Below are 26842 nucleotides of genomic sequence, written 5' to 3'. Positions count from 1 at the left end.
CCGTGCACGGTGGCAGAGGCTCTCCCCTTTGCTCCTGACACGACTTAACGGGCCCCCCTTGGGCCCCCAGCATGCCACCGCCATTCTCCGGACCACTGCCTCCGTGACTGCTGCTCCCCTCCTGCCCTCCCTTCCTTCCCAGGAAGCTCTGCTCCGCGGCCTGTTCCCTGTCGGAGGAGGAGCTGCTCAGGATGAAGCAGGAGGCCCAGGGCTGCCTGGCTCAGCTGGATCGGAGCCTGGCCCTCCCAAAAGTCCGGGGCCGCGTGCTGCTGCAGCAGTGTCAGGCCGAGTGGCGAGAAGCAGAGTTCCTGAAACTGGACCAGGCCCTGGCCGCCCCCGAGCTGCAGGTAGGAAAGAAACCAGGCTGCCCCCCGGGACTGCAATGGTGGGGCTGACTGGGCTGCTGCCCCCTCCCCAGGGGATCCAGCTGCTGCTCCTACTGCCCTGCCTGCATCTCACTCCTCCCCCCCCCCAAGCCCCTGTTGCCCCCATCCTCTCCACACCCTTGGCTGGCGGTGTTTGCTTCTCTCGGGTCAGCTCAGATGCCTGGCCTCAATCTCCCCCTCTGTCAAATGAGGCCTCTGCTGGACCACCGTGACCGGCAGGGTTCTCACGGACTCACTTAGGGAAGGGGCTCTCCAGGCCTTGCTTCCTTGTCTGGAAGTGCCACCTCCCCGCCACCCACCAGCCTCCACTGACCGTGAAAAAAATGGGATGGCAGGAATCAAAGCCGAGTTCTCGACTTTCCGCAAGAAAGGCGAGATTCCTGCTTATAGAGGGTCAGGAGGCTGGGGATCTTTACTGGAGCAGATGTCCTCCTCTTTCTCTCTCAAAGCAGCTGGTGGGTTTGAACTGCGGTCCAGTGCTTATCCAGTGACCCACGGGGCTGGAGCCCCCACACGGACCCAAATGTCTGAGGTCCCCTCCTGTCGGTGCTTGTTTTCTGTGGAGAGTGGAGACCTGGTGTGGGAGTCCGGGTAGACTAGAGAAACAAATTCATAGAAACTCATATGTGCACAAGAGAGAGTTTTATAGACAGGGTAATTGTACATTAAGAAAGCATCCGAACCCAGTCTAGTCCAAGCCCATAAGTTTTATATCAGCCCACATATTCGATATCAGCCTGTAAAGTCCTCTTCAGACTCACGAAACACATGCAATGACACTGAATGCAGGACGATCACAGGCCAGTAGCACGTCTTTGGGTCCAGTGGCGGTGCAAGCAGCTTGGCGCTGGCAGGGGTTTCCACGTGGCTTCACCAGGTCCAGGGTTCTGGCTGCATCAGGGCAGGTCCATGTGGCTTCTCCTCAGGGATGTCTCACAGGAAGTGAGCCGGGAGAGAGAAGTGTCTTCCGCCTCCAAGGAAGAAATACAGGAGTTCCCAGAATCCTCAGATGAAGGCCACACCCACACAGAGGCCTCATTGGCTAGGATCTGATGGACAGTCTAGGCTCCCCACCCGTGCACTCTCAATCCTCAAATTAGCCAACGATTAGATAACTACCACACCTGGGTTCCTTTCCTGTACTGCCATATGGTCAGTCTCAGGGATAGCTTTGGGGTTCGGGGTCGCGTGGTGGTCAGCCCCAGGGCAGCCTGCTAGGGGCTCTGGGGTATCATGGGACCTCGATGGAGCAGTGACCAAACCGAGAAGGAGCCCAGTGCCACGGAGCCGACTGTGACGGCTAGCTACTCTGTAGGGCAGCACAGACCTGCCGCAGAGGTTTTCCCGAGCAGACATATAACTCTTTAGAGGAGTGAACAGCCTCAGCTTTCTCCCTTGGAGCAACTGCTGGCTTTGAACCACCGACCTTGCAGTTGGCGGGCCCAACTTAACCGGCTGCACCACAGGGCTCCTTCAAAGGGTGAGCCAGAGAGCTGCGAGGGGACGACCACCGGGCATGCCATGTGCATGGTGGGTGTGACCTTTCCTTTATGGGATGTCGGGTGGTGTCACGTGACACGAATGTGCCCTGTTGCGCTGCTGGCTTGAGCCCGGGTGATGTGCTGAAGGGTCAGCGGGTCGAAACCACCAGGGGCTCCGTGGGAGAGCAGTTGAGACTTTCTGTGCCAGTGAAGAGTGACAGTCTCTGAAAGCCACAGGGGCCGGCCTACCCTGTCCCCTGGGGTGGATGTGAGCCAGCACGACGGGGTGGATGTGGCCCGTGAGCGCTGCTAGATGACAGAGGGGAGTGTGTTTGTGCTACGTTTGCGATGCCTGGTGACATGCTACGTGGCTCGGGCCTGTTAGGGTGTGATGACAGGATTCCCTGGGCGTGCGGACAGGGCAGGGAGGCACACTCGGGAGACTCTGCCTCCTGGAAGTGGGGTGAACATGCGGGGGGCCCTTTCCCACGTCGCCCGCTGAGGAGTCCAGCGGCCACGATGTCGATGGGGGCGGGAGCGGTGAAGGTGCTGGGCTGCTAACAGGAGGGTCGAAGGCTTGTGCCCGCCTACCCAGAGGGAGCTCAGAAGAGAGGTCTGGCAGCCTGGTTTTGAAAGGGCCAGCTGCTGGAATCCCTCTTGTGCTTGGACAACACCGGGGCTGCCGTGGGACAGAGGGACGGTGAGGCAGATGTGATGGGGCGTAGCATCACAAGACACGCACCCGACAACGGAATGTATCGTAGCAACGTGATAGGCTGTCGTGGTGGTGAGTTTTGCCCGCTCCAATTCTGTCCGCCCCTCATGTGCGGACAGGTTAACAGCTCCATCTGGGCTTCCTGGAGACCTGCTAGGACAGGGTAGAATTGCCCCTGTGGGTTTCTGAGACTGTAACTCTTTACAGGGGTATTTGAAAGCCCCATCGTTCTCTGGTGGAGCAGCTGGTGGATTTGAACTGCTGAACTTGCAGTTAGTAGTGCAACTGTAACCCACTGGGCCACCAGGGCTCCTCCAGGAAGCCCAAGTGGAGGGACATCGGGTCACTATTGGGCCACTGTGAGTTGACCTGGGTCGGGTTTTCAAAGCTGGGTGTTTTTGGAAGCAGATTCCCATACTTGTTTTCCAAGATGCCTTTCGGCAAGAGGGGGATCGTGTTTGCGGTCTGCTCCTGTGTGTCTTGATTGGTTCCTGCACTGGTGTGAGTTTCACCAGGGAAGGGCCTCACTCACCCTGCTGTCTGCAGGACGATGGTCGGAGGTGAACCAGCTTGCATTGGGGGCTGGTTAGTTAAGAGGGTGGGTCAGTGGGTCAGAGATTGGTGTCTGATGGTTGGGTCAGAGGGTACTGTAAGAGGTGGGGTCAGTAGGTCACAGATTGACGTGAGGAAGTGGGCCAGGTAGAGTCAGGGCTTGGTGTCAGGCTGTGGGTCAATGGCTGGTGTTAGACAGTGGATTCAGGCTGGGTGGGTGGCTGGTGTTAGGTGATGGACCTGTGGTGGGCTGGGTCTACTCTCCATTTCCCTGCCTCCCCTCTGTGCTGCGAGGACCCCACCAAAGTGTGTAAGACCAGAGAGTCCCCACCGAGCTTGTTCCTAGGCTACACACACTCTGGCCCGGGCAGCGCCTGGCCACCAGTTCTGTGAGCAGCAGAATCCTCCCTCCAGTGGGGCAGTGGGGAGGCGGGGGGCAGGTGACCCACGACGGACCCTTTCCTTTCTGCCCTCCAGCCGCAGTCCAAGGGGAGAAAGCAGCGTGCCAAGAACAGAAGCAAGGCCGGCCTCCTGAAGAAGTACCTTGAAGATAAAATCCTCCTCCTTGAGGAGCAGCCCCCCGAGGACCTGGCGGAGAAGGTCAGTGACCGCCGCACGGCTGAGCTGGCCAGCCCTCACCCCATAGTGGGCACCCCTGCCCATTCTTCACCACATTTGCTTATGCACCCATTTGTCTTCAGCGGTCTATCAGGGAGGTGAGCACACAATGATGGTTTTTGTTCTTTGATGACTGATAACTGATCCCATCGACACCTCATGATCACACAGGCTGGTGTGCTTATTTCATGTGGGCTTTGTTGCTTCTGAGCTAGATGGTCGCTTGTTTATCTTCAAGCCTTTAAGACCCCAGATGCTATATCTTTCTACAGCCGGGCTCCATCAGCTTTCTTCACCACATTTGCTTATGCATCAGCTTTGTCTTCAGCGATTGTGTGGGGAAGGTGAGCATCATGGAATGCCAGTTTAATAGAACAAAGTATTCTTTCATTGAGGGAGTGCTTGAGTGGAGAGCCAATGTCCATCTGCTACTTTCATATTAAACATATAAATATACGCATAGATCTATTTCCCCAGTGGATGTTTTTCTGTATAAAATCCATGTTAGCCACATCTGCAGAGACAGTAATTAATGGTTCCTTGGGGTGCAGGTGGAAGCTTGGGGTGCGTGGGGCGGGACATGCAGAGCTAACTAATCACAACGAGTCCATGAACAAATAAAATGTTCTAAAACGGATGGTGGTGATAATTGTACAACTCTTCTCGGTGTAAGGACTCTTGAACTGTCTGATATGTGAATAACTGTTAGGCTGTGTGTGTGTGTTGTGGGGGGGTGGATGGGGAGAATCCAGTAGGTTTGTTGATGCCGATCTCATTTCAGTTAGTTCCAGTCATTCACGTGCTGGGCCTTTGTCGTTTTCGACATAAAGAATTATATTATCGGCAAATAGAAAGTCCTACTTCTTCTTTGCCAGTGTGGACACCTTTGGTTGTTGTTGTTGTCTAAGCGCTCTAAGACTTCTTGTACAACATTAAGTAAGAGCGGTGAGGAAGGCCGGCTCTGGTTCGCATGGGGGACACTTCATTTCCTCCCCAGTAAGCGAGGTGTCGGCTGTTTGCTTTGTGTCTGTGCCCTTGAACTACTTCCAAAACCGTTGGACATCTGCAGAGTTCAGTGCGGTGCCAATGGGCTTTCTGCTGTTTCTGGCCAACTCTCCACTAGCAGAGAGGACGTCAAAAACCTGGGGTGAGTACACAGGGGCCCTTTTTGAACCCTTTATCTGTTTCACGTCTCTTGAAGTGTTGCTACTAGGAGCATAGAGATTTAAAATCGTGACGTCCTCTTGATACCTTGTTCTGAAGTCTCCCTTGTCTGATATTAGGACAGGGCCCCCAGGTTTGTGTTCAGTTAGCGTTTACGTGGCTTGGATTCAGGAAGGTGTGCACCAGGGGGTGAATCCTTTCGCCTTGCTTACTGAGGCTGTGCGCTGAACAAGCCATCTGAGGAGCCGGACCCCTCGAGGGAGAAGGTGGCGCATTGACAGGTGACCCACCCTTGCATGCTGAAAGTGAAGAGGGCTTGAAGCGCTCGTTGGTGAAGATCACAGACTCCGGCCTTCAAAAACGTGCACCACAACATTTAGGAAACAAGAATCCTAGAACCGGACCAATGAACAACCCTGTGATAAATGAAGAAAGGATCTGAATTGTCAAGGATTTCACTTTACTTGGCTCCGCAATCAGTGCCCATGGAAGCAGCCATCCGAAAATCAGACGACATGTTGCTTTGAGAAAATATGCCCCCAGAGTCCTCGAAAGAGTTAAACGTCAAAGATGCCATTTTAAAGACAAAGGTGCACCTGACCTGAACCGTGCATTTTTCAATGTCCTGTGTCTGCTGAAGCCGGGCAGTGAGTAGGGAAGGCCACAGTCATCGGTGCCTTTGAACGATGCTGTGACTCATGCCCTGGGCACATGCAGGAGCATGAACAAGGCATCATTGCATCACGGTGGGCATGTCATCCGAGGGGGACAGCTTGTGGGGAAAGACGTTGTGCTTGGTAATGTCGAGGGTCAGCAGAAGAGAGGGAGACTTTCTAAGCTGACTGACACAATGTCTGTTTCTCAGACACAGCAACGATTGTAAGGATGGTGTTACGGCTGTTAAGTGCTGTCCAGTTGGTTCCGACCCGTGCCAGCCTTATGTACAACAGAGCAAGGCACTGCCTGATCCCTGCGCCACCCTCACAAATATGCCCATGTTTGAGCCCATTGTTGCAGCCACGGCGTCAGCCCATCTGCTTGAGAGCCTTCCTCTTGCTCACTGACTGTGTCGGTCCGGGTGGACTAGAGAAACAAATTCATAGACACTCAGATGTGTATAGGAAAGAACTTTATATACAAGAGCAATTGAATATTGAGACAGCCTCCCAGCCCAGTCCAGATCAAGTCCATAAGTCTGATATTAGCCCCTATGTCCGGTACCAATCTATAATGCCCCCTTCAGACTCATGAAACACATGCAATGATGTCGAATGCAGGAAGATCACAGGCCAGTGGGTGGGAAGTCTTGTGGACCCAGTGGCGGTGTAAGCATCTCAGTGCTGACTGGGATCTCACATGGCTTCTGCAGCTCCCCAGCTCTGCCGCCATCAGCCTCTCTCCATGTGTCTTCTCCACAGGGATGCCTTGCAGTGAGCACAGAGAGAGTGTCTCCTGCCTCCAAGGAGAAATACAAGAATTCCCGGAAATCCTCAGGCGAGGTCCATGCCCACACCAAGACCTCATTGGCTATGACCTGATTGACAGGCTAGGCTCCACCCCTTCACTCTTAATCCTCTCATATTGACACCAGATTATGTAACTGCCACACTGCCCCTTCACTTTACTAAACACGATGTCCTTCCCCAAGGACTGCTCTCTTCTGGCAACATGTCCCACGTTTGTAAGATGAGGTCTCACCATCCTGGCCTCTAAGGAGCACTCTGGCAGTACTTCTAAGACGGATCGGGCTGTCCTTCTAGCAGTCCATGGTGCCTTCAGTATTCTTCTCCAGCCCCGTCATTCACATACATCCATTTCTTCTTGAGTTTTCCTGATCCAGTGCCCAACTTTCACACGCATAGGGCGGTGTCAGGCTGGGCAGTGCTCCGTCCTGTGGTGCATGGGGTTGCCGTCAGTCAGAACTGACTCGATGGCACCCACCAACCACCACCACAATTCCAGGTGTCTTTTGATTCGTATTAATGTAGTAAGTCCCCCCCCCATTACTTTTACAGGGAAAATAAGTTCCTATCAGTAGACAGTGACGATTGACTGCCGTCTACCTCATGGCAACCTATCACATAGCAGAAGGAGCAGCTGCCCAGGCCTAGCCCTCACTGGTGACCACCCGATGCTGCTTTGGCCAGCTCACGTTCCCTGGCCCTCTACTTCGATAAGCAATGACGCCATCACTCCTGAGGTGGTCTTCCCAGTGGATGGATGAGTTGAACATGGCTCTGTTGTGATCCAGTCTGTTTCCCTTGGATAATTTTCAGAAGCTGATCGATAGCCAAGCGTTCTTCCAAGCCGGTCAGCCCTGCTAGAGCTTTTGCCCCTGCGTGATTGACTGTGACCGTTAGGGATGACGTCAGCGAGACACTCCCAGGTCCAGGTAGGGGCAGAGTTCCACCTATCAATCGGGCCACAGACTGATGGTACCGCCTTAGTGTCTGTCGTAAGTGTTTTTGCATGAGACAGAGATTGAGCAGAGTCGAATCCACTGTGGCTCTCTTTTGCCTTCTGCCAGAGCTGGATCTTGTGCCTGGTTCCTCGGTCTCCAGCTGATCCCAGGAGCTGCCAGGGCACTGCTGATGGTGGATCCATTCAGCCGACTTCTGACCTCAGCATCCACCAGCCCGTGCTCCCGCTGTCTCTGCTTCATCCTCCTGCTTCCTGTTGGTCGGCTTACAGGCATCAGGAGAAGGCTCACTTGAACCAGCCTGGACTTACCTATCTCTACAACTGTGTGAGCCGTCACTTGATATCAGTCTCTGGAGAAGAACACGGAAAGTCCCATGGACTGCTAAAAGCACAGACCTATCGGTGTCGGCAGTAGTAAGACCAGAATGCACTTCAGCGCCAAGGATGGCAAGACCTTCTCCCACGTACTTTGGACATGTTGTCACGAGAGGCCAGTCCCTGGAGAAGGGCATCATGTCTGGTAAAGTGGAGGGGCAGTGAAAAAGAGGGGGGCCCTGTGAGATGGACGGGCACAGTGGCTGCATCAGTGGGCTCAGGCATGGGCACAATGGTGAGGACAGCGCAGGGCCGGGCAGCGTTTTGTTCTGTTGAGCACAGGAGTCGCTGTGGGTCAGAGCTGACTCGTTGACGCCTAATGACAACATCTACGTAGACAACACATACCGGTATCGCTGGTCTTGCTTCTCGAGACTGTGACCTGCCGGTACTTGGAGAGCAGGTGGCTGAGTTCCCAGCACCATAGCCACGCACCAGCCGTCAGGTCAGTCCCACAAACAGATCCACGGGTGGTGAAAAGATATTTTGCTGTTCGTGGCGGCTCTCCCCCCCCCCCCCCCCTCAAGCAGGACAACAGGTTGACACGCTGCCTGGTCTCGCCCTGTCCTCACAATGACCGCGACTGCCGGAGACCTTGGTTGCGGCCATGCTGCCCATCTCTCTGGAGGTCTTGTTCACAAACCTGCCACCTCACCAAACGTGAAGTCCTTCTCCGTGGGCTCCAGGCTCTGCCGGCTGTACATCCATTATTCCTGAAGAGCCTTTGAACGCGGTCGAGAGCGACGCGATCGTATCTCCCGCTCACCCATCACTCCGTCGCTGTCTGGGTGGGTCGTGTGTCCCAAGTCCAGCCATCTGTCCACGATGGATCCTCGGTGTGCAGACTGCTGTGCGTGAGCATGAGCATGTGTGTGCACACGTGTGTGCACAGGTCATTAGAAACCTCTGCGACTACTCAGCAGTGGGGACTCCCCATTGGGTCTGGCTCGGCGCTTCCGCATTGGTGGATGGCACTCCTTCTGGAAAAGGGCTCTTCGCCAGCCCTTCGAAGTGCCCACAGCTTCGGCTTGAGAGACAGTCACGAGCTCAGAGACGAGCGGACGGCACTGCTGTTGCCCCCAGAACTCGGAGAAGACGATGCAAGGGGCCCATCTCAGGAGGGGAGGGAAGCCAGGAACGCCTGCAGACGGCTCTCCATTGAGTCTGTGACTTCTCGCCTTCTCCCTGTGGACGGCTTCCTTCAGAGGCATTGCCACGAAATGCTGTCCAGAGAGGCGTCTCCAGCTGCTGACCAAGCAGACCCAATCGCCCTGAGCTTGGCGTGCAAGGCCCCACCGTTAGGTGTCAGCCCACCTTCCTCCCTGTACAGCCCATGTGATCGCTAGGCTTGGTGTCCCTATGTGTGGCGCCCAACTTTTCAGTCAGGTCACGGCCTCTGAGGGTGTGGCCTCTCTGGATATCGATAAGAGACGCTGTGCAGAGCAGGGTCTTCCTCTTCCCACTGGCCAGCCTCCTGTTTGGCTCCCTGGGGCTTGGGCCGGCTGATCTTGGATCTCTCAGCAGCCTGGCATGTTCCCTGCCTTGGCACCATTCAATTCTGCCTCCACCAGCCCATAGGCTTCCATCCGCCTCCTGCCTCATTCTCCTGGTTCCTGGTTGGCAGCTGTGGGCATCAGGAAGTGTCTTCCGGTGAGCACCTGACCCGTGGACTGGAGTTGTTCTGGGCTTGTCTGCTCTGCAGCTGTGTGGGCTGCTTTCCTGGTATGAACGTCTCTCGCTGTCTGTTGTACTTGGGGGTTGTTGTGTGAGTTTGAGTGTGTGTGTGTGTGTGTGTGTGTGTGTGTGTGTGTCCTGGTTTTGTTTCTCTCCTTTTTCCACACGAAGGGCTGCCTTTGCCTGGTTTGGATGCGTGTGAGCTAATCAAACACACGGTGGTCTGGGCTAGGCAGGCCTTTGCCCCCTTAAGTCTGCTTTACCTGGGTTGACTGTGGAAGCATCGCAAGTTCATCCCAGTCCCCAGAAGAAAGCTGTCCTTTGGAAAACGGGTTGGAATTCCCATGGAAATTAGCGGTAGGCCCGCTTTTGTTTGGCAAGTGGTTATTTTTCACTGTTTCAGAACATGAATAGGTAATGAAGGCTGTCAGTAATCCCTCGTAGACATGTGGCTCTGGACCCTTTGCCCTGAGCGCCTTCTACCCTCACTGGGGTGGGTCCGGCTGCTGAAATGAACAAGAGAAGGCAAGAGGGTTTTTGAAGAATTCCTCCTTTTAACTTCACTTCCAGCATTATCCGCATATGTCCCTGAGCATTGGCGGTGTATCTCATCAAGCTGCCATCTTTCGCGGCTTAGCAGGGTGCTATCTACTGGTCCAGTTGTGAGGATTCCTGTCTTGATGCTGGGCTGGAATCCACAGAAGGCTGCAGTCTGTGACCTTCATCAGCAGGAGCTTCAAGCCCTCTCGTCTTTCAGCAAGGTTATGTGATCTGCATATTGAAGGTTATTAATAAGCCTTCCTTTCACCCGAGTGCTGCGATCTTCTTAATATAGCCCACAGTTTGTGCTCAGCATACCGATGGAAGAGCCCAACTAGTTGTGGATGTTAAAAAAAAAAACATCAAAATTCAAAAGACAGTTAAACATAAGGTGTACTTGGGAGAGTTATTCCATATACATGCACAAACAAGACAACAATGCCAAAATAAAACAAAACAAACACAACCCAGACCCCAAAACCCAGCAACATCAACAGCAATCAGATTCACTGCCTTTAGGTTGATTGTATCCCTAGTGACCCGTGGGACAGGGTAGACCCGCCCCCAGGAGTTTCTGAGGCTTTAAATCAGTGTGGGAACAGAAAGCCTCATCTTTGTCCCACAGAACGGCTGGTCGATTTGAACCACCAACCTCGTGGTTAGTAGCCCAACATGTACTTCGCTACACCACCGGGGTGCCTTCATTCCTCTTGCGGTTCCTGACTGCTTTGGCCAGAGTGCTGCGAACCAATCGTGTAAGCCGTTCTCGGCAGCAGTGTGCCTGTCCCGGTCATGGCCCCTCTCCTGCTTCCGTAGTCCGCCTGCCACTGCCAGGAACTGATCTGCCAGCAGTCATGGTGCTGTGCCTGCTTCTTCTGTGTCTTATTTAAGTGGCCACGTGGCTGCTTAATGGTGGAAATCCTCAGACGCCATTAGGGCTCTTGCTGATGGGTTCCCTCATCCGGGTGTCTTCTTTAAGACTGAGAGGGTATCTGTAAAACACATTTGGATTTGTGACCCCCCGACCCCCCCAAAAAAAAGAAAACCCTTCTGAAGATCACTTATATTTCTTCTAAGACTAAATTATTGATTCTTCTGATGGTCCACTAAAATAAACTCCCTTCTCACCGGCGTAGAGTCAATTCCGGCTCATGTCAACTCTTTACCGGAGTAGAAAGCCTCATCGTTCTCCCGAGGAGCAGCTGGTGGTTTTGAACCGCTGACCTTGCAGTGAGCACCACAACTCTCTGAGCCACCAGGGCTCCTCTGGACAGTCCACTGTAATTCAGTCTTCTTCGCCGACAGTGCTGTCGCCCATAGGAGGAGTCCTTGGGCTACTCTATGAGCCAGTTTAAATCAAGTAGCCCTTCATGCCAGCCTCTCCTTGAAAGAAAGATAACGTGTCTGATCCCTTGAAGATCTACAGCAGCGACTCCCCAAGTGGACGATACCATGTCCTGAGGGGAGCGGAAATGATCTAGGGGGCCCGAATAAAAGCAGATACCTACACTTTATACTGGACGGTGGGCGAGAGGACAAACATTTTTAACTGCCAGGGAGACAGAACTGCTGATATATATGAATCTAGTTACGGTCTTGGAAACCCTTGCGACTTTGATTTGCCAGCTGGACCTTGACTGCGTATGCCTGTGAGGCTGTTGAACGTGCCATGACTTGGGTCTGTCATGCACGTGGGTGTTGGGGTTCTTAGGTGCCTTGAAGTCAGCCCCAACCTGCAGCACTCATGCACAGCAGAACGGCACACCGGCCGGCCCTGCCCCACCCTCGCCATCGTGCCTGCGCCCGAGCCCATTGCTGCAGCCACTGGTCAAGCCAGCTTCCTGAGGATCTTCCTAACGTGCTGTCCTTCCCTTCTCCGTGGACGGCCTCTCCTGACAACAGGTCCAAAGCCTGGAAGGCATAGTCTGGAAGCATGGAAGGACAGCCGGATGCTCCGTAGAGGCGAGGATGTGCTTTGGGCTCGTCAGCAGAGACCAGCCGCCCCCCGCCCCCGGCTGTGCTTTTTCCAAGACAGATCCGTTTGTCCTGTGGCAAGTTGTACAGACAGATATGGAAATGCTTAGTTGGGTGAGTGAGGGGAGTGGGTGCTTTCCTGCATCCAGAGGACTCGGGACCCCTGGAGAGGTTGTGTTCTAGAAGCAGAGGCTGTGTGGTGCCTGGTGGGTGGAAAAGAAGGCGGAACCTCAGAGGGGGGTGTACCATATGCCTGCCTGAGTGAGGACAGACCCCCGGGGCTTGCTAGAGCCTGGAGACCCCAGATGTGTCTGCAGAGTCAAGGGTGGGGGTGGAATTCCATCCGCAGGGAAGAGAACAGAGACATGCAGACACCAAGGGCACCGTGGGCGGGGATCAGCCCCCAAACAGAACAGATCTTTCCACGGGTCCCTTGTTGTGCCACCAAGTTGCGTCCGTGTCATGGGACCCACGCCCGACAGAAGGAACCACTGCTCAGTCCCGTGTCATCCTCACCGTGGCTCTTGCGTCGGAGCCCATGGCTGCAGCCACAGTGTCAGTCCACCTCGTCCAGGGTCTTCCTCTCCTCCCCCTCACCTGCACTTTACCGAGCATGATGTCCTGCTCTGGGGCTGGTCTTTCCTGACGAGTCTAAGAGCAGTCTGGCTGTTCTTCTTCCAAGACAGATCAGCTTGCCTTGTTCACAGTCCACGGCACGTTCAATACTCCTGTCCAGCACCGCCATTCAAATGCATCGATTCTTCTTCTTCTTCGGTCTTCCTTATGCACCACACACTGTCACATGCATACAAGGCAGTTGAAAATGCCATGCCTTGCGTCAGGGGCACCTGAGCCCTCAATGTGACTCTCCATTCTCCAACACTGTAAAGAGGTCTGGTGCAGGTGCACCCAATGCAGTGTGTCCTTTGCTCTCTTGACTGCCGCATCTGTGAGCATTGATTGGGGATCCGAGCAAGGTGGAGTCCTCCACACTTGAATCTTTTCTCCTTTTATCATGATGTGACCTAGTGGTCTGGTCGGGAGGGTCATGGTTCTCTCTACATGGAATTGTAATTCACACTAAAGGCTGCAATTCTTTCTCTCCATCAGCAAGCGCCTGCTGTCCTCCTCACTTTCAGGTATCAGGTTTGCGCCATCTGCATACTGCAGTCTGTTAATAAGCCTCCCTCCGATCCTGATGCTCCGTTCCTCTTCAGGTAGTCTGATTATTAGCTCACCACAGAGCGTGCATTAGTGTGGCAAAAGGATACAGCCCTGAAGCACACCTGTCCTGATTCTAAACCACACAGCCTCCCCTGGTTCTGTTTGCACAGCTGCCTCCTGATCCGTGCACAGGTGCTGCCGAGCACCGTGAACCGTGCCGGAATTCCCATTCTCCTCCAGGTTCTCCATGACTGGTTATGATCCACGCAGTCGAATGCCTTGGCATAGTCAATAAAACACAGGTCAACATCTTGCTGGTGTTCTCTGCTTTGAGCCAAGATCCATCTGACACCAGCAATGACATCCCTTGTTCCACGTCTTCTTCTGAATCCGGCCTGAGCCTCTGACAGCTCCCTGTCAATGTGCTGCCACAGCCTTTGTTGAATGATCTTCGGCACAATTTTACTCGCGTGTGCTGTCAAGGATGTTGATGGTTAGTTTCTGCATTCTGTGGGCCCCTTTCTTTGGAACGGACACAGAGCAGTGAGTCTTTTCCGGGAGCCTTGTTTTGGCTAATGCATTCACTGCATCTTGGACTTTTTCTTAAGGTATTCCTTAGTAGGATGGAAGTTGAGGCTGGGGAGGGGCTGGGGGTCCATGCTAAGAAGTTTTGTGTTTTACCCTCTGGGGCCCGGGATCCATGGAAGGTGTAGAGTGAAATGACAGCATGGCTAGGGTTTATTGTGCCTACCTGGCCGATGAGCACATGTGGGGTTAATTGAAGGGCGGAGGGATAAATGGCTTGGTGAGCCTCGCCTTTCTGGTTCTTGGGTCTCTTGCTTTGTGATGGTCGGACCAGTGTGCGGCTGCCTTAGTCAGTTCCCTGCCTCAGGTGGCAAGGCTCACTTCTTATGAGACATCCCCGAGGAGAAGCCACATGGACCTACTCCGATGCAGCTCTGGGTGCTGGAGCAGCCGTGTGGAGACCCCTGCCAGCGCTGAGATGCTTACACGCTCAGTGACTCGGCTTCCCTCCTGCAGTCAGCATCATTGCGTGTGTTTTGTGAGATAGAGGAGGACTTTGTGGATTGGTGTCGGACATATGGGCTAATGTTGGACTCGTGTGCTTGGAGAGGGCTGGGTTGGGATGCTTTCTGAATGCGCACTTAGCCTTTATGTGACACTCTCTGTTACATACACAGGAGTTCCTGTGGGCTGGTTTCTCCAGTCTACCCAGATGCACACATTAGCTCTGAAGGCACCCCTGGACTCTTCCAGCTGCATGGGGGCCAGACGGGCTCCCACTCCTCCGTTAGGATGCCAGTTTTGTGATCCCACCACTCTCCCTGCCCTTCCTGTGTCCTGAGTGCTGTGTCGGGGGCGATGCTGCCCGGGGTCTCCTCTGGCAGGCTGCTCTGAGCAAGCAGGCTCCTCATGCGTGTGGTGGCCGTTGGCTCTGTGGACCTGTCAGACCGACAAGTCTGCCTTTGAACTCTGCTCCACCTTTTCTTCCCATTCCACCCACGACCTGCAATCCGGATCCGAGCAGCAGATGGAGGTTGCTGGGCCCCTCTAGGGCTTTGGGCTCTGAACACTTCAGGCAGGGGTTTCTCTGGATCCCCGGGCAGGAGTCCTGGCTGGCACCAACCGTTGCTCCCGGAAGACTCTCCAGAAGGCTAGGGAATCCCACTCTACCGGGAGAGAAGGACCTCGGAGCAGAGGCCAGGCGATCTCCTTGCATGAAGTAGAAAGCCCAGTCTTTCTCCCGAGGGGCTGCGGGTGGTTTCAGACTGCAGACCATGCGGATGGCCGCCCAGCACCTAACGCCCCCCACCCCCCTGCTCTCCCCTGCCTGCAGGCACAGCCCTGGGACATCGCTGGTGCAACGCTGTGACACAAGAGGAGCCCTGAGTTGGAACCAACGCCAGGGCAGGGGCTTGGTTTGGTTTGGTGTTGTGGTTGGCCAGGCTGCCGGCTGGTCCCTGACATCCTCTCTTTCCCACCCTCTCTCAGGCCCGGTCGGAACTGCTCCGGGAGAGGCTGGAGCAGCTAGAGGCTCAGGAGCAGCGTCTGGCTGAGTCCATCGTGTCCCTGCAGTTGCAGAAGGCGGCCAAGACCACCAGGACGTGGTCTGCCTACACCGCCCTCCTCTGCATCCAGGACCTGCTCCTGGAGGAGCTGTGCGAGGCCGAGACCCTGACCAAGGAGGCCCGCACCCAGATCCTGCAGTCCCACACCCCGGTGAGTGCGGACCCCGCCCCACCCTCCTGCACCACCCAGGGAGCCCACCCTTAGAGGGCAGCCGGCCAGTCTCAGTCCTGAAACAAAAGCCATGCCGGTGACCGTTGGCAGGCCAGCACTGGGTCACGAGCCACCAGGCTGGCAGTTCAAACCCACCGGCTGCTCCTCGGGAGAAAGACGAGGCTGTCTGCTCCCGTCAAGGTTTACGGACTCGGAAACCCTACCCAGAGTCGTCGCCGGGGGTCTCGGTCAGCTTGATGGCAATGCTTTTTTTTGGTTTTGTTTTTAGGTTCTGGTTTGTGCAGCTCTTAGTATCTCGTGTATCTGAATCGTAATGATATCGCTTCAACCAAACAGTCACTGCCGTCAGGTCAGCCCCGACTCAAAGCGACCCTACAGGACAGGGTAGAACTGTCCCCGTGGGTTTCCCAGGTTGTAGCTCTTCACAGGGGTAGACACCCTCGCAGTTTCTCCCTGGGAGCGGCGGGCGGTTCTGAACTGCCGACCTTGTGACTAGCAGGCCATTGCGTAACGCACTGCTGCACCAGAGCCCCGGCAAAAGGAGCCGCCAGGCACGGAGCACCCGGCCTGTGGTCGACAGGCCTTCAGACGTGAGAGGGGACAGGGTCTCATTTACTGCTGGGAATTCTGTGGCTCATGATGCTCCGGATGCCTTCACGATTCATGAAAAGGCGCTGTTTTAGGCTGCTCCACTCTGTGCCACGCATTTTATCAGCCACGTGCTGAGCCGGGCCCTGAAGCAGGTTCTGCTGTGACACCCGGCACCCTCTGTGAGCAAGCCAGGACTCTGGCTGGTCACGCCCTGTGTCACCATTGTCTGGCCATGAGTCGCAGTCAGACTTCTGCCGGCAGTGGCCTTTCACAGGCTGGACCAGCGGGCTGCCCGGGAGGGTTCGCTTAATCTCTTTCCAAAGCAGTGACCCGCAGGGACCACCTCTCCAGCACGCGGGGCACACTCTGGGCCAGAAAGCAGCGTGAGCCTGCCCGAGGGCACTAGTGGGGGGTGGGCAGAATTCACCCCTCTTCATGCAGGAGACCCTGGTTCGATTCCCCGCCAAGCAGCCACCCCCCACTCCCCTGCCTGTGGAGTCTTGCGCTTGCCAGGAGGCTGGGCAGGTGTCCGCCGAGCTTTCGCACTGAGGCTAAGAAGAAAGGTCTGGTAACTCCTCCCCTGCATCGGCCTGCGGCAGCCCTGTGGGCCTCACTGGGGTCGGAGGCAGCTGACGGCAACAGGAGGTCGTAGATATTCTAGCGGGGGGCATCCTGGTCGTGGGCAAGTCAGGGCACACCCGCTCTGGGGGAGACCCCGGGACTAAGTGAACACCACAGAGCAGAAGGCCACTTGTGGAGGGGTGCAAAGACTAGAGTCTTGAACCTATGGGGCTGGGGTTAATTTGGGGGAGTGGGAGGGAAACTTTAGGGTGCCTGTAGATGAAGTAAGGGATGGGGTGGTGAGGGAGGAAGCCACCTGTCCCCCAAAGACACGGACAAACTTGTCTGCTTCCACGCCTGCTCCTGGTGTGAGTGTGGGGGGTGGGGTGGAGTGGGGGACAGACAGCCTCCCTGTGACTTTGTAATCAAAGACCAGTCCAGCTCCTCAGGCAGGAGTGCAGATGCTCAGCCCAACGACACTCTGCGTCGGGTAGGCCAGGTCTGTTGTCAACGACTCTTCAAAGGGTTCAGAAGCCCAGGTGTCCCCTGGAGGACTGGTGCGCCCCTGACCCAAGCCCTGGTCTTTTCCATCGCCGCGTCTGCATGTGAGAGTGTGCATGTGAGAGTGTGCATGTAACAGTGTACATGTGACAGTGTACGTGTGACAGTGTGCATGTGAGTGTACATGTGAGAGTGTGCATGTGAGCGTGTACATGTGAGAGTATGCGTGTGAGAGTGTACGTGTGACAGTGTGCGTGTGAGCATGTACCTGTGACAGTGTGCATGTGAGAGTGTACACGTGACAGTGTACATGTAACAGTGTATGTGTGACAGTGTGCATGTGAGTGTACATGTGAGAGTGTGCATGTGAGAGTGTATGTGTGACAGTGTGCGTGTGAGCATGTACCTGTGACAGTGTGCATGTGAGAGTGTACACGTGACAGTGGACACATGTGTGAGAGTGTACATGTGAGAGTGTGCGTGTGAGCATGTACGTGTGAGAGTGTACATGTGACTGTACATGTGACAGTGTACGCATGACAGTGTGTGTGTGAGAGTGCATGTTAGCGTGTACAGCACTTAACTAACCGTGCCAGCCTACTGCTGAGCGGATCTCTTGATCAAACAGCAGCAGCAGCAGCAACAAACAAATCACGAGACACACAGGGAGGAGGGGCAAGGTAATCCCTGCACAGGAGAAGCAGAAGAATCACCGATTGAAATCCCCCACGCTTGTAGATAGCTGACTCACCAGCTAGCCCAGGGCCTTGCACAGGCCCTGGTGGCATAGTGGTTACGCCTTGGGCTGAGATCCACAGGGTTGGCAGTTCGGAACCAGCCACCCCTCTCGAGGAAGACTGGGCTTTCTACTCTGGTAAACGGTTACAGTCTCGGAAACCCACAAGGGGGACTCTGGGAGTCGTTACCACTGGCTTGATGCCAGCGAGTGAGAGTGAGGGAGGGACAGGCTATAAGAGGATTTATGACAGTGGTCACCAACCTGTGGGTTGTGACCCCTTTGGGCATCACACGACCCTTTCACAGGGGTCGCCCAATTCATCACAGTAGAAAAATGACAGTGATGAAGTAGCAAGTAAACTAGTTTTATGGTTGGGGGACGGGTCACCACCACATGAGGAACAGCATTAAAGGGTCGCGGCATTAGGAAGGTTGAGAACCACTGGTTTCTGAGATTGGCCCGGAAGGGAAATGTAATATAAAAATAGGAAGGAGAGTGATTCACCTGGAGAATCCTCAGCTTGCATGTCGTTGTTGTGTACTGTTGAGTCAGTTCTGACTGACAGCGACCCTCTTCGCAGCAGATTGACCCCCACCCCCCGGGGTCCGGCACCAACCTCACCATAGTTCTTAGGCTGGGCCCACTGACGCAGCCACTGTGGCCGTCCATCCCGTCGAGGGCCTCCCTGTCCATCGCCGCCTCTCCACGTCTCTCCTGGCAACATGTTCAGAGAACGCGAGACAGAGTCTCACCAACCTTGCCTCTCAGGAGAATTCTGGCTGCATTTCTTTTCAGACGGGTTTGTCTGTCCCTTTGGCAGTCCGTCGAAAGGGTCAGAGAGATGGAAACACAGGTGTTTCCTGCTCAGGTGTGTGCAGACCTAGCTGTTGGGAGACGGCAGCACGTGGAGGTTTCTGTTGAACAAAGGATCTCGCGACTCTCCCTCATACGGGAAATGGAAACCAGCTAATTTTCATTTCTTTGACTTCACCTAAGGGGCTCCGTCCTGGGGCTGGTACAGCCAGGTGGACAACTGACTGCTGATGTTGTCGGGTGCCACCATCACTTCCAGCTCTAGCAACCTGTGCACAGCAGGACCAGACACCAGCCTGCCCCGGGCCGTCCTCACAGCGGTCCTGTGCCCGAGCTCACTGCTGCGTCCACGGTGGCAGTGCATCTTGCCCAAGGCCTCTGCCCAGGATCACGTTCTCAGACACAGGGTTGAAGCCATGAGTGTGTCCTTTTGGGGAGTTGGGGACACCGCTCCATCCATCGCCATCAGGTGGACAGGAGGTTGAGGGACAGCATAGGCAGAGGCCTGGAGGCCTGAGGCTTGGTTGTCACGTGGACCTGGCTCAGCTGGAGGGGCAAGGCGGCTGAGCCCCAACCCTCCCCGGCTCCCAACGGCACGCTCAGGAGGTCGGGTGTTGGGCTGTGGTCCATCAGCCTTTAGCCGTGGGACCTTCTGACCGCAGGAGCTGCAGGAGCTGGAGAGGAGGCTGGAGGAGCAGCTGGCCCGCCAGGAGGCTGCTCCCCAGCAGCAGGCCCCGCTGAGCAGACAGCAGTGGGGCGCCCAGGCCCCCGGGCCCCCAGATGCACCCGCGGAGGCGGATTCTGAAGGACAGGTCTCCGCGGTGCTGCAGCGGGCTCTCAACAAGGCTCAGAAGACCCTGGAACGCCACCAGCAGAGGTAAATGAAGACCCGGGATGTCCCTGGGCTGCGCCTGCCCACGGTCGGCCGGAGACACCTGTCCTCTGCGCTCTGTGAGGTGTGACCTTCCTCCACGCGGTCAGAGCCGCTGGGCGTAGCGCAGGTCGTCTGCACTGTCATTTCCGGCCCGTGCCGCTTCCCTTCCCACTGGGGTCTCCGCACCTACCGTGGCTTTCCTATTTCTTTTGGGAACGGTGAGGGGCTGGGCGGATATCATATCGCTGCTCTCCCCCAAAGGCAACCTCTAACATAGCAGTCAGCTAAAAAGACAGAGCGAAAACCGGCTGCCGAAGGGGCTTCACCCCCAAATCAGCCTGGTTCACTCCACGGAGCCTAGCTCTGCCCTGAGACACATAGGAGTAGGGGATGGGTGAGGGGTTCTCCAGGAGTTGGAAGCCACTCAGTGCCACCTGGTTCTCCGGAAAACCAAACTCACTGCCGCCGGATCGATTCCGAGTCACCGCGGCCGTCTAAGACAGGGCAGAACTGCCCTCTGTGGGTTTGCGAAGATGGAAACTCTTCCGGGGAGTAGAAAGCCCCATCTTTCTCCCTCGGGCCAGTTGGTGGTTTCGAACTGCTGACCACCTGGTGGTTTGCAGACGGATGACGCATCACCACAACAGACGGCTCCAGGGCTCCTGGCATGTGGCTCTAGGCAAGAAGGACGACCCCTTTTCTGTGGGCATCAGCTTCTCACAGCACCCCGTTGTGGCCAACGTGGACTCACGCCGGTTTTTAATTCCGCTCCAGCTTGCAAGAAGAGCATCAGCGAGGTGTCGTGTTCGAGGATCTTCTGGAGACGATGGAGATGGACACCTTCGGGACCCTGTATGGACAGGTAAGGATGCCCTTCAAGGGCAGCTGGCGGCCGCCTAGCAGTCAGGATGGCGTCTGGGGTCCTAAAGGCTTGCATCCAAACGAGCAGCCATCTAAGCGAGTCCCCGTAGAAGCAGCACGGCGGCCGGTGTGATCCAAGGATGACAGAGCAAAATCGCTCCACAGCGGAGGGAAAGGTATCAGAGCCTACGCTGTGGGCACACAACACGTGGGAGGCTGTGGAGGACCGTGGGAGCCCACGATCCAGCTGCGGGGCGCCTGTGCGGACAAAGCTCCTGGCAGACCCCCTCTGTCTGCAGCCCAGGGTGTGACTAGCCCGGCTGTCAGACAGAGGTGACTGTAGACTCCCTGTGGCGGGTGGAGCTCAGGTGACACCGGGCACCTGCTCTGCTGCTCTCCCTCTGAGCCCCTTCTGGACTTGTCCCAGGTTTAAATAGTTCTCACTTGCTTCTTGACAGAGGTTCCCCCCCCCCCGGCTTATTTTAATGTAGTCAGCGGTCTCTTCCTTCCTTATTTGGGGGGTGGGGTCTTTTGTATGTCTCCCCATATCTGCAGCACAGAGGGGCAGATGAAGAGAGACAGTAATTGAGGTCATAGCTTTTTGGGGGAGTGTAAGGGGAACTGGGGAGCAAATAGTGAATCTGGGAGGGGGGCTGTACTGGACTGGTCGTGGTGATGTGTGTACAACCCTGTGGAATGGATGACATGTGAATTGTATCTCTGTAAAACAATCGGGGGGGCGGATAGCCACTCTTAAGCAGCAGTTTGTCTGGTCACCTCCCAGAGGACACAGGCCCTCATCTCGTCTCAGGATGGTGACCACGTCAGAATTTCACCTCCCAGAATCCTCGGGTCCTCTTCTGAGGATGGCGGCCACGTCACCTCACCTCTCCCTGGAACCCATGTGCCCTCCTGGGACGGCCCACCGCTGCGGACCGGGATCCATTGCTTGCCTGTTTCCCCAGCCTGGAAGCAGCCTGATTCCAACCCTGTTTCTGGAGTCTGCCTCCTCCTCCCCATGGCAGTGCCTCAGGAGCGGGGGTGGGGAGAAGGGCTATGAATTGGCCCCGCTGTCCCGCAGGCCTTCTGCTCTCTGTACTGTGGGCCTCCGGAGTTCGCTGAGGTCTGTGAGCCGGAAGGCGGGAGGGCATCTTTGGAAGCGTGCTGGGGAAGCAGGACTGCTGACTAAACAGATCTTTCTGACAGGTCTCCGAATTCGGGAGCCGGTGTTGAAGGCCCAGCTCCTAAAGTATGCATCACGCTGGGACAAAAAGCCCCCAGCCTGGCGTCCGCTGGCCACGGCGGGTCGCCTGGACCAGAGCCCGCTGGCCTGAGGTTCTTCCCTTCACTCCCACAGGAGCTGAGGCTGGCGTCCTACCTCACCAAGCTGGCGATGCTGCCCGTGCCCACGCTGCACCGGCTCCTGAGCGTGGTCCAGCCTGCAGCCCCCCAGGCCGAGCTGCTCTCTGCGCTGGATCACGCGGGCCCTCCCTCCGAGGACGACGTTGGTGCGGAGCAGGCCGGGACGGGCAGCAGGAGGTGAGCGGGGGCATCCACAGGGCTGCCGGCAGACAAGCCTGACCAGAGAGAGGCTCAGAGAGAACACAGCCGGGGGACTCAGGGGGACACAGGATGGCCTGGCACGCACACAGTGGCCGGCCCCCGTGACACCTCATGTTTCAGGAGCAAGCGGAGGCCAGGGGGGCTGCCGGGGGTCTTTTCAAGGCTCTGGGCTCACACATGTTCTCCAGCATTTTCATGTGGTTCTTGTGTGGTGCCATCGAGTTCGGGGCCGGCTCACAGGGACTTCATGCACCGCAGACACCCTGCCCCGTCCTGCAGGTGGTAGGTTTGAGGCCGTGGTTGTGGCTGCTGTGTCCGTCCACCTCGTTCAGCGTCTTCCTCTTTGTCACTGCCCCTGGTAGCCTGAGAGAGACCCCGCTGGAGAATAAGCTGACCCGGGCATCAGGGCGCCACCCGCACCTGTTTAGGAAAGTGGAGGATCTACCCGGGGGTTCAGAAAGCGTGTGGGAATGCAGAATGAAAAAACGGCAGCATTTTCCCGTGAACTTCGGGAAGCCCCCTCTTCTACAAGGAAAAGGGCCGGGGTCCACGGGACGCGCTGTGTGCAGACAGAGGTGTCGGCGCCTTGTTGTATCGCTTCTTCCCCAAAGCATGTCTTTGCCAGGTTTTTCGGCTCTGTGTTGCTTGTTGTTGTTGTTGCTGTGTGTGTATGGTTTGTTGTGTGTGGGTGCGTGTGTGATGTGGACGCACAGCTGTGTTGTAGCTCAGTATGTGTGTGCGGTGTGTCTGGGTGTGTCCGTGCTCTGTGAGGATGTATCTGTGAACGCGGTATGTGTGGATGTGTTGTATGCACGCGTGTGTGGTGTGGCAGGCGGGCGTGGCTGAGTGTTTGTGTGTGAGTGTGGTGTGTGAAGGTGTGGTGTGTCAGGCGGGCGTGGCTGTGTTCGTGTGTGTGTTTGTGTGTGGGTGTGGTGCGTGAGCAGGTGGTCGGGTGGAGTGTGTGAGGCGCGCTGGGTGAGACGCTCCTTGAGTGTGAGTGTTTGTGTGCAGAAGGACAGGGACAAAGAGGAAGGCCCTCGGGGAGACGGATGGGCAGACACCGTGGCTGTATCCGTGGGCTCAGGCACGGGAACCGCGGTGGGGACGGCGCAGGGCCGGGCAGTCTTTTGTTCTGTCCTCCGTGCACCCAGCACCCCCCCCCCCCCACGATGCTGGTCTTTTGTGTCTTGTGTAGGGGCAGACATCAGCCGGAGGCCCTTTCGTTTTCTGCTTGTTGGGTCCCCATCGCACTTGCTGGGAAGTACCATCCACCACGCGCTTGAAAAAGTCATCTGTGGCTTGAAAATGTCAGACCCTCCCTTCTCGTTTCCAGGGAACACCAGGCCCGGTGGCGAGCCTTCGAGAGCAAGCTGCGAAGCGGTCTGGTCGACCAAGGAGAGGAGAGGGCGCGCTGGGCTCGCAGGAGGAAGGAGAGGTCAGGGGGCTGGGGAGGGCGGGCTGAGCTGGGAATTGCCTGGAGCTGGGCGGGGGGCACGGATAGAGGGGCGTACTGGGGGGTCTTGCTCACATAGACTAGCCTTTCCTCGCATCTTTCCCCAAATCCAAACCGGAACACACTGCCGACTCCGACTCACAGTGACCCTGTGGGGCAGATAGAGCCGCCCTTGCAGGTTTTCAAGGCGGCAAGGAGGCTTGGTGGTGTAGTGGTTACGGGTTGGGCTGCCATCAGCATGGTTGGCAGCTCAGGACCACGGCAGCTCTGCAAACAGTCTTGGAAGTCGGGGTTGTTTGTCTGAAGTCTGCATGGGAGCAGGCGGCATCACCTCGCTCCTGAGGAGCACCATTCGTTGCCCACCACATCACCGGATGTAACTCTTCATCCTCAGTGGGTTTAGATACGCTGGTTGCCATCAGCGAGGAGAGTGTTCTCTTAACACTGGCAGCATTTTAAGGACTGCACTTATCTTAATGAGCCGTGTCTTTTGGGGGAGATGCCGTCAGAAATAGTAGTACTCCTGACGACGTTTCCCAAACCAGACCTAACTCTTGACTCAGGGGTCGAACTGCTGGCTGCTTCTCTCGTGTACCTGAGAGGAGATTGATTCAGAGACAGCCTCATCCTGTAGATTGATTCCTGCCTCATTAACATCAGTGCTTCCGCTCTGCCTCATTAGCACCCTCTTGTTGCTCAGGCTGTGTCATCAAATTGGTTCTGACTCATAGCACCCCTGTGCACAGCAGAACGAACCGGGCCTGCCACGAAGCCACCCTCACAGCTGCTGACTTACAACCCCCCAAAACCCAAACCAAACCCACGGCCGCTGAGTGGACTGAGATACCTAGTGAGCCTGGATAGGATTTCCAAAGTCGCCAATCTTTAAGGGAGCAGAAAGCCTCATCTTTCTCCTGCAGAGTGGCCGGCGGGCTTGAACTGCTGACCTTGCAGTTAGCAGCCCATCGCTTTATCCACTGCACCACCAGGGTGCCTAAGGCTTTGCAACACACAGCTTGATTACATCCCATCATAACAATGGCAGGTAGTGGACTCCGATCAAGGAGGCCTGGTGGTGCGAACCACAGGGTCGGCAGTTCAAACCACCCGCTGCTCCGTGGGAGAAAGACGAGGCTTTCTAGTCCTGTAGAGAGTCGCAGAAACCCACCGGGGCAGGTCGTCCCTGTTTGGTTTTGCATCAGATCAAAGAGTGGAGGAGGATTTCAAAGCACGGAGAACGGTGGCTGAGCCACATGGACACGTATATTTGGGGGTGGGTGGGAGGTTGGGTACACAGTCCAGTCCATGGCAGGTCACACAGATCGGAACAGCCCAGTAGCCTGGTCCCAGCTCACAGTGCTCTGCGCAGAGGCCCACGTGTACGTGGTGGCAGCGGGGAGCTGGTCTGAACACCATCATGAGCTGCGAGAGCAGGGGGCGTTGCTGAAGGAGCCGTGAGCTCCGTGGAGTGGACTGATGCAGTGATGCCCACGCAGCAGATGCGCACGCAGCTGGCCCTCCATTGGTAGATCCACAGGGTTTCCGTGGATTCATCCTGAGCAGGAGTCAGCAGGCCTTCTTCCTGCTCTGTCTAGCTCTGCTGACCACCAGGTGTTCGCCACCAGGTGTTCGCCACCAGGTGTTCGCCAGGTGACTGCTGGCGTTTGAAATACTGAAGGCAGAGTTCCCAGCCTCGCAGGGGCATGCTGGCCACCACAGGACTGGGTGGTGGGGACGGAAGCGAGTCGGCCACACTGCTTCAGGGAGGACAGCACACCGGTCAGGCACTTTCAGCAGGTGACCCCATGATGCCTTTGCCCTCAGAGTGTGTGACAGCGTGGGGTTTACAGGCCCTCAGGGTCAGGGCCCAGTGTCCTCCCAGGTCACTTAACCAGTGCGTATCAGGCGCTTGCAGTTCAGGGGCGCCCGGCCGACTCCTAGCTGCTTTGTAGGCAGGCCGACTCCGGATCAGTCTGCTTTTACTGGGGGAGCCCTCTTCGTGGTGTCGGCCATTGCTGGGGTGTCGAGAACGCCCGCCGGGGCTGATTTCCAGCTGGATGGGTGCCGTCCGCTGGCTCCAGAACTCGGGCGTTTAGCAGGGAATGCGTTGCTTGCGGCAGCACATCACTGTCTGGGGCCTCGCCTAATGTGGGGGCAGTTTGGTGAACAAAGGGAAACGGTCTTCCTTTAGGAGGCAAAAAAGAAAAAGCATTGGTTGTTGGCCCGGGACCCCAAAGATGATCCCCCGACAGGACTACAGGACGACACAGGCAGAGCTCGCAGATCTTGTGGTTCTATTCCAAAGCACCGCAGACAGGTATCGCCGTGGAATGGAGGCCCGGCAATTCTGTTTTCCCGAGCGCGTGCAGGTTTCTCTGTGCAGTGCTGTAGTCTGTGATTCAGGAGAGAGGCTTTCTGCTCCCCGAGATTGGCAGCCCAGACGCCCAAATGGGGCCACCCGAGAGGGCCGCTGGGAGTTGGAATGGGGAGTCTGTTGGGAGTGCGAGCAGTCGTGGAAAAAGCTGGAACGTGGTGAGCATGGCCACAGCCGGGCACCGCCTGTTGGGAGCAGCACAGGGCGGCCCGGCCCTTCCCGGTGTCAGCAGCATGCTCCGTCCCGTGTGGTTGTCCATGCCGCAGGGTCCCGGCCCAAGCCCTGAGCGTCATCTTCTGCTCTCTCCTCAGCGTGCTGCGGAAGGCGTGCCCCCCGCTCACCGAGAGGCTGGTCTTCCCGGGAAAAGGAAGTTGGCCCCACCTGTCCCTGGAGCCCCTCGGCGAGCTGGCCCCCGTGTCCATCGTGGGGACAGACACCGAGGACTTCCTGAACACGGGGGAAAGGCTCTTTATATTCAGGAATCCGAAGGAGCCGGAGATCGCCCTGCACGTTCCTCCCAGGAGGAAGAAGAAGAACTTCCTGAATGCCAAGAAGGGCGCGTGGGCCTCAGGCGTGGGCTAGCTCGAGGGCGAGCTCCGTGGGCGTATGAAGACAGAGCTGATTCCTCCAGCTCGTGCATGTGCGTGAGTGTGCGTGTGTGGTTAGTGGATAACCTGCTTTGACCCATGGCAGCTGCAGAAGACACCGGCGCACGACATGCCCCTCACCTGCTGGCCTCTCGACGACCCAGTGTTCTGGGCCCAGGAAGTCCAGGTGGCCCACTTTTCATCCTCTCGGAGCAGCACCCCCCCTCCGGCCCAGCACGCACCTCTGCCCTCCCCGAGTCTGGCCGAGTCATGGGCGGGGGGGCGGGGGGTGTTGTTGAAGGCAAGATTTCTGTTCTCATTTGATGTTTGTTACCTCTCCTAGGTAACAATCCATTATTAAAAAAAAATGTTTACACAGAGCTCTTTCCAGTGGGGGTTCCTTTCCTTTCAACAAATCGTTCGATGGCACACATACACTCCGCATAGCATGAAGTCTATGCGCTCCGCCCTGTTAAGACGTGTGCAATTTGTGGGTCTCGGTGCTTAATGGTTTCGGCTCTTTTCGGTGGAGGTTGTGGTATGCTTTGCCTGTTCATGGTTGTTGGCTTCTTGCTTCCTGTTGGGGTCTTGTAGACTTG

At 56.4% G+C, this 26842-nt stretch overlaps 1 protein-coding gene across 2 annotated transcripts in view; it reads left to right on the top strand.

Moving 5' to 3' along the window:
* Positions 1-26621, top strand: part of EVC2 (EvC ciliary complex subunit 2) — an 84776-nt gene extending 58155 nt beyond the window's left edge. For both annotated transcript variants that reach the window (XM_075544547.1, XM_075544546.1), the window contains 8 exons: positions 143-347; positions 3612-3734; positions 15078-15305; positions 19194-19408; positions 20180-20267; positions 21624-21805; positions 23163-23264; positions 25968-26621. In XM_075544547.1, coding sequence (XP_075400662.1) covers positions 143-347; positions 3612-3734; positions 15078-15305; positions 19194-19408; positions 20180-20267; positions 21624-21805; positions 23163-23264; positions 25968-26238 — 1414 coding nt within the window. In that variant the 3' untranslated portion in view covers positions 26239-26621. The remainder of the gene's footprint in view (positions 1-142; positions 348-3611; positions 3735-15077; positions 15306-19193; positions 19409-20179; positions 20268-21623; positions 21806-23162; positions 23265-25967) is intronic.
* Positions 26622-26842: the final 221 nt, after the last annotated feature.

This window comes from Tenrec ecaudatus, chromosome 3 (assembly GCF_050624435.1).
Source record: "Tenrec ecaudatus isolate mTenEca1 chromosome 3, mTenEca1.hap1, whole genome shotgun sequence".
Taxonomy (NCBI): Eukaryota; Metazoa; Chordata; class Mammalia; order Afrosoricida; family Tenrecidae; genus Tenrec; species Tenrec ecaudatus.
This window is presented reverse-complemented; position numbering and strand designations above follow the sequence as displayed.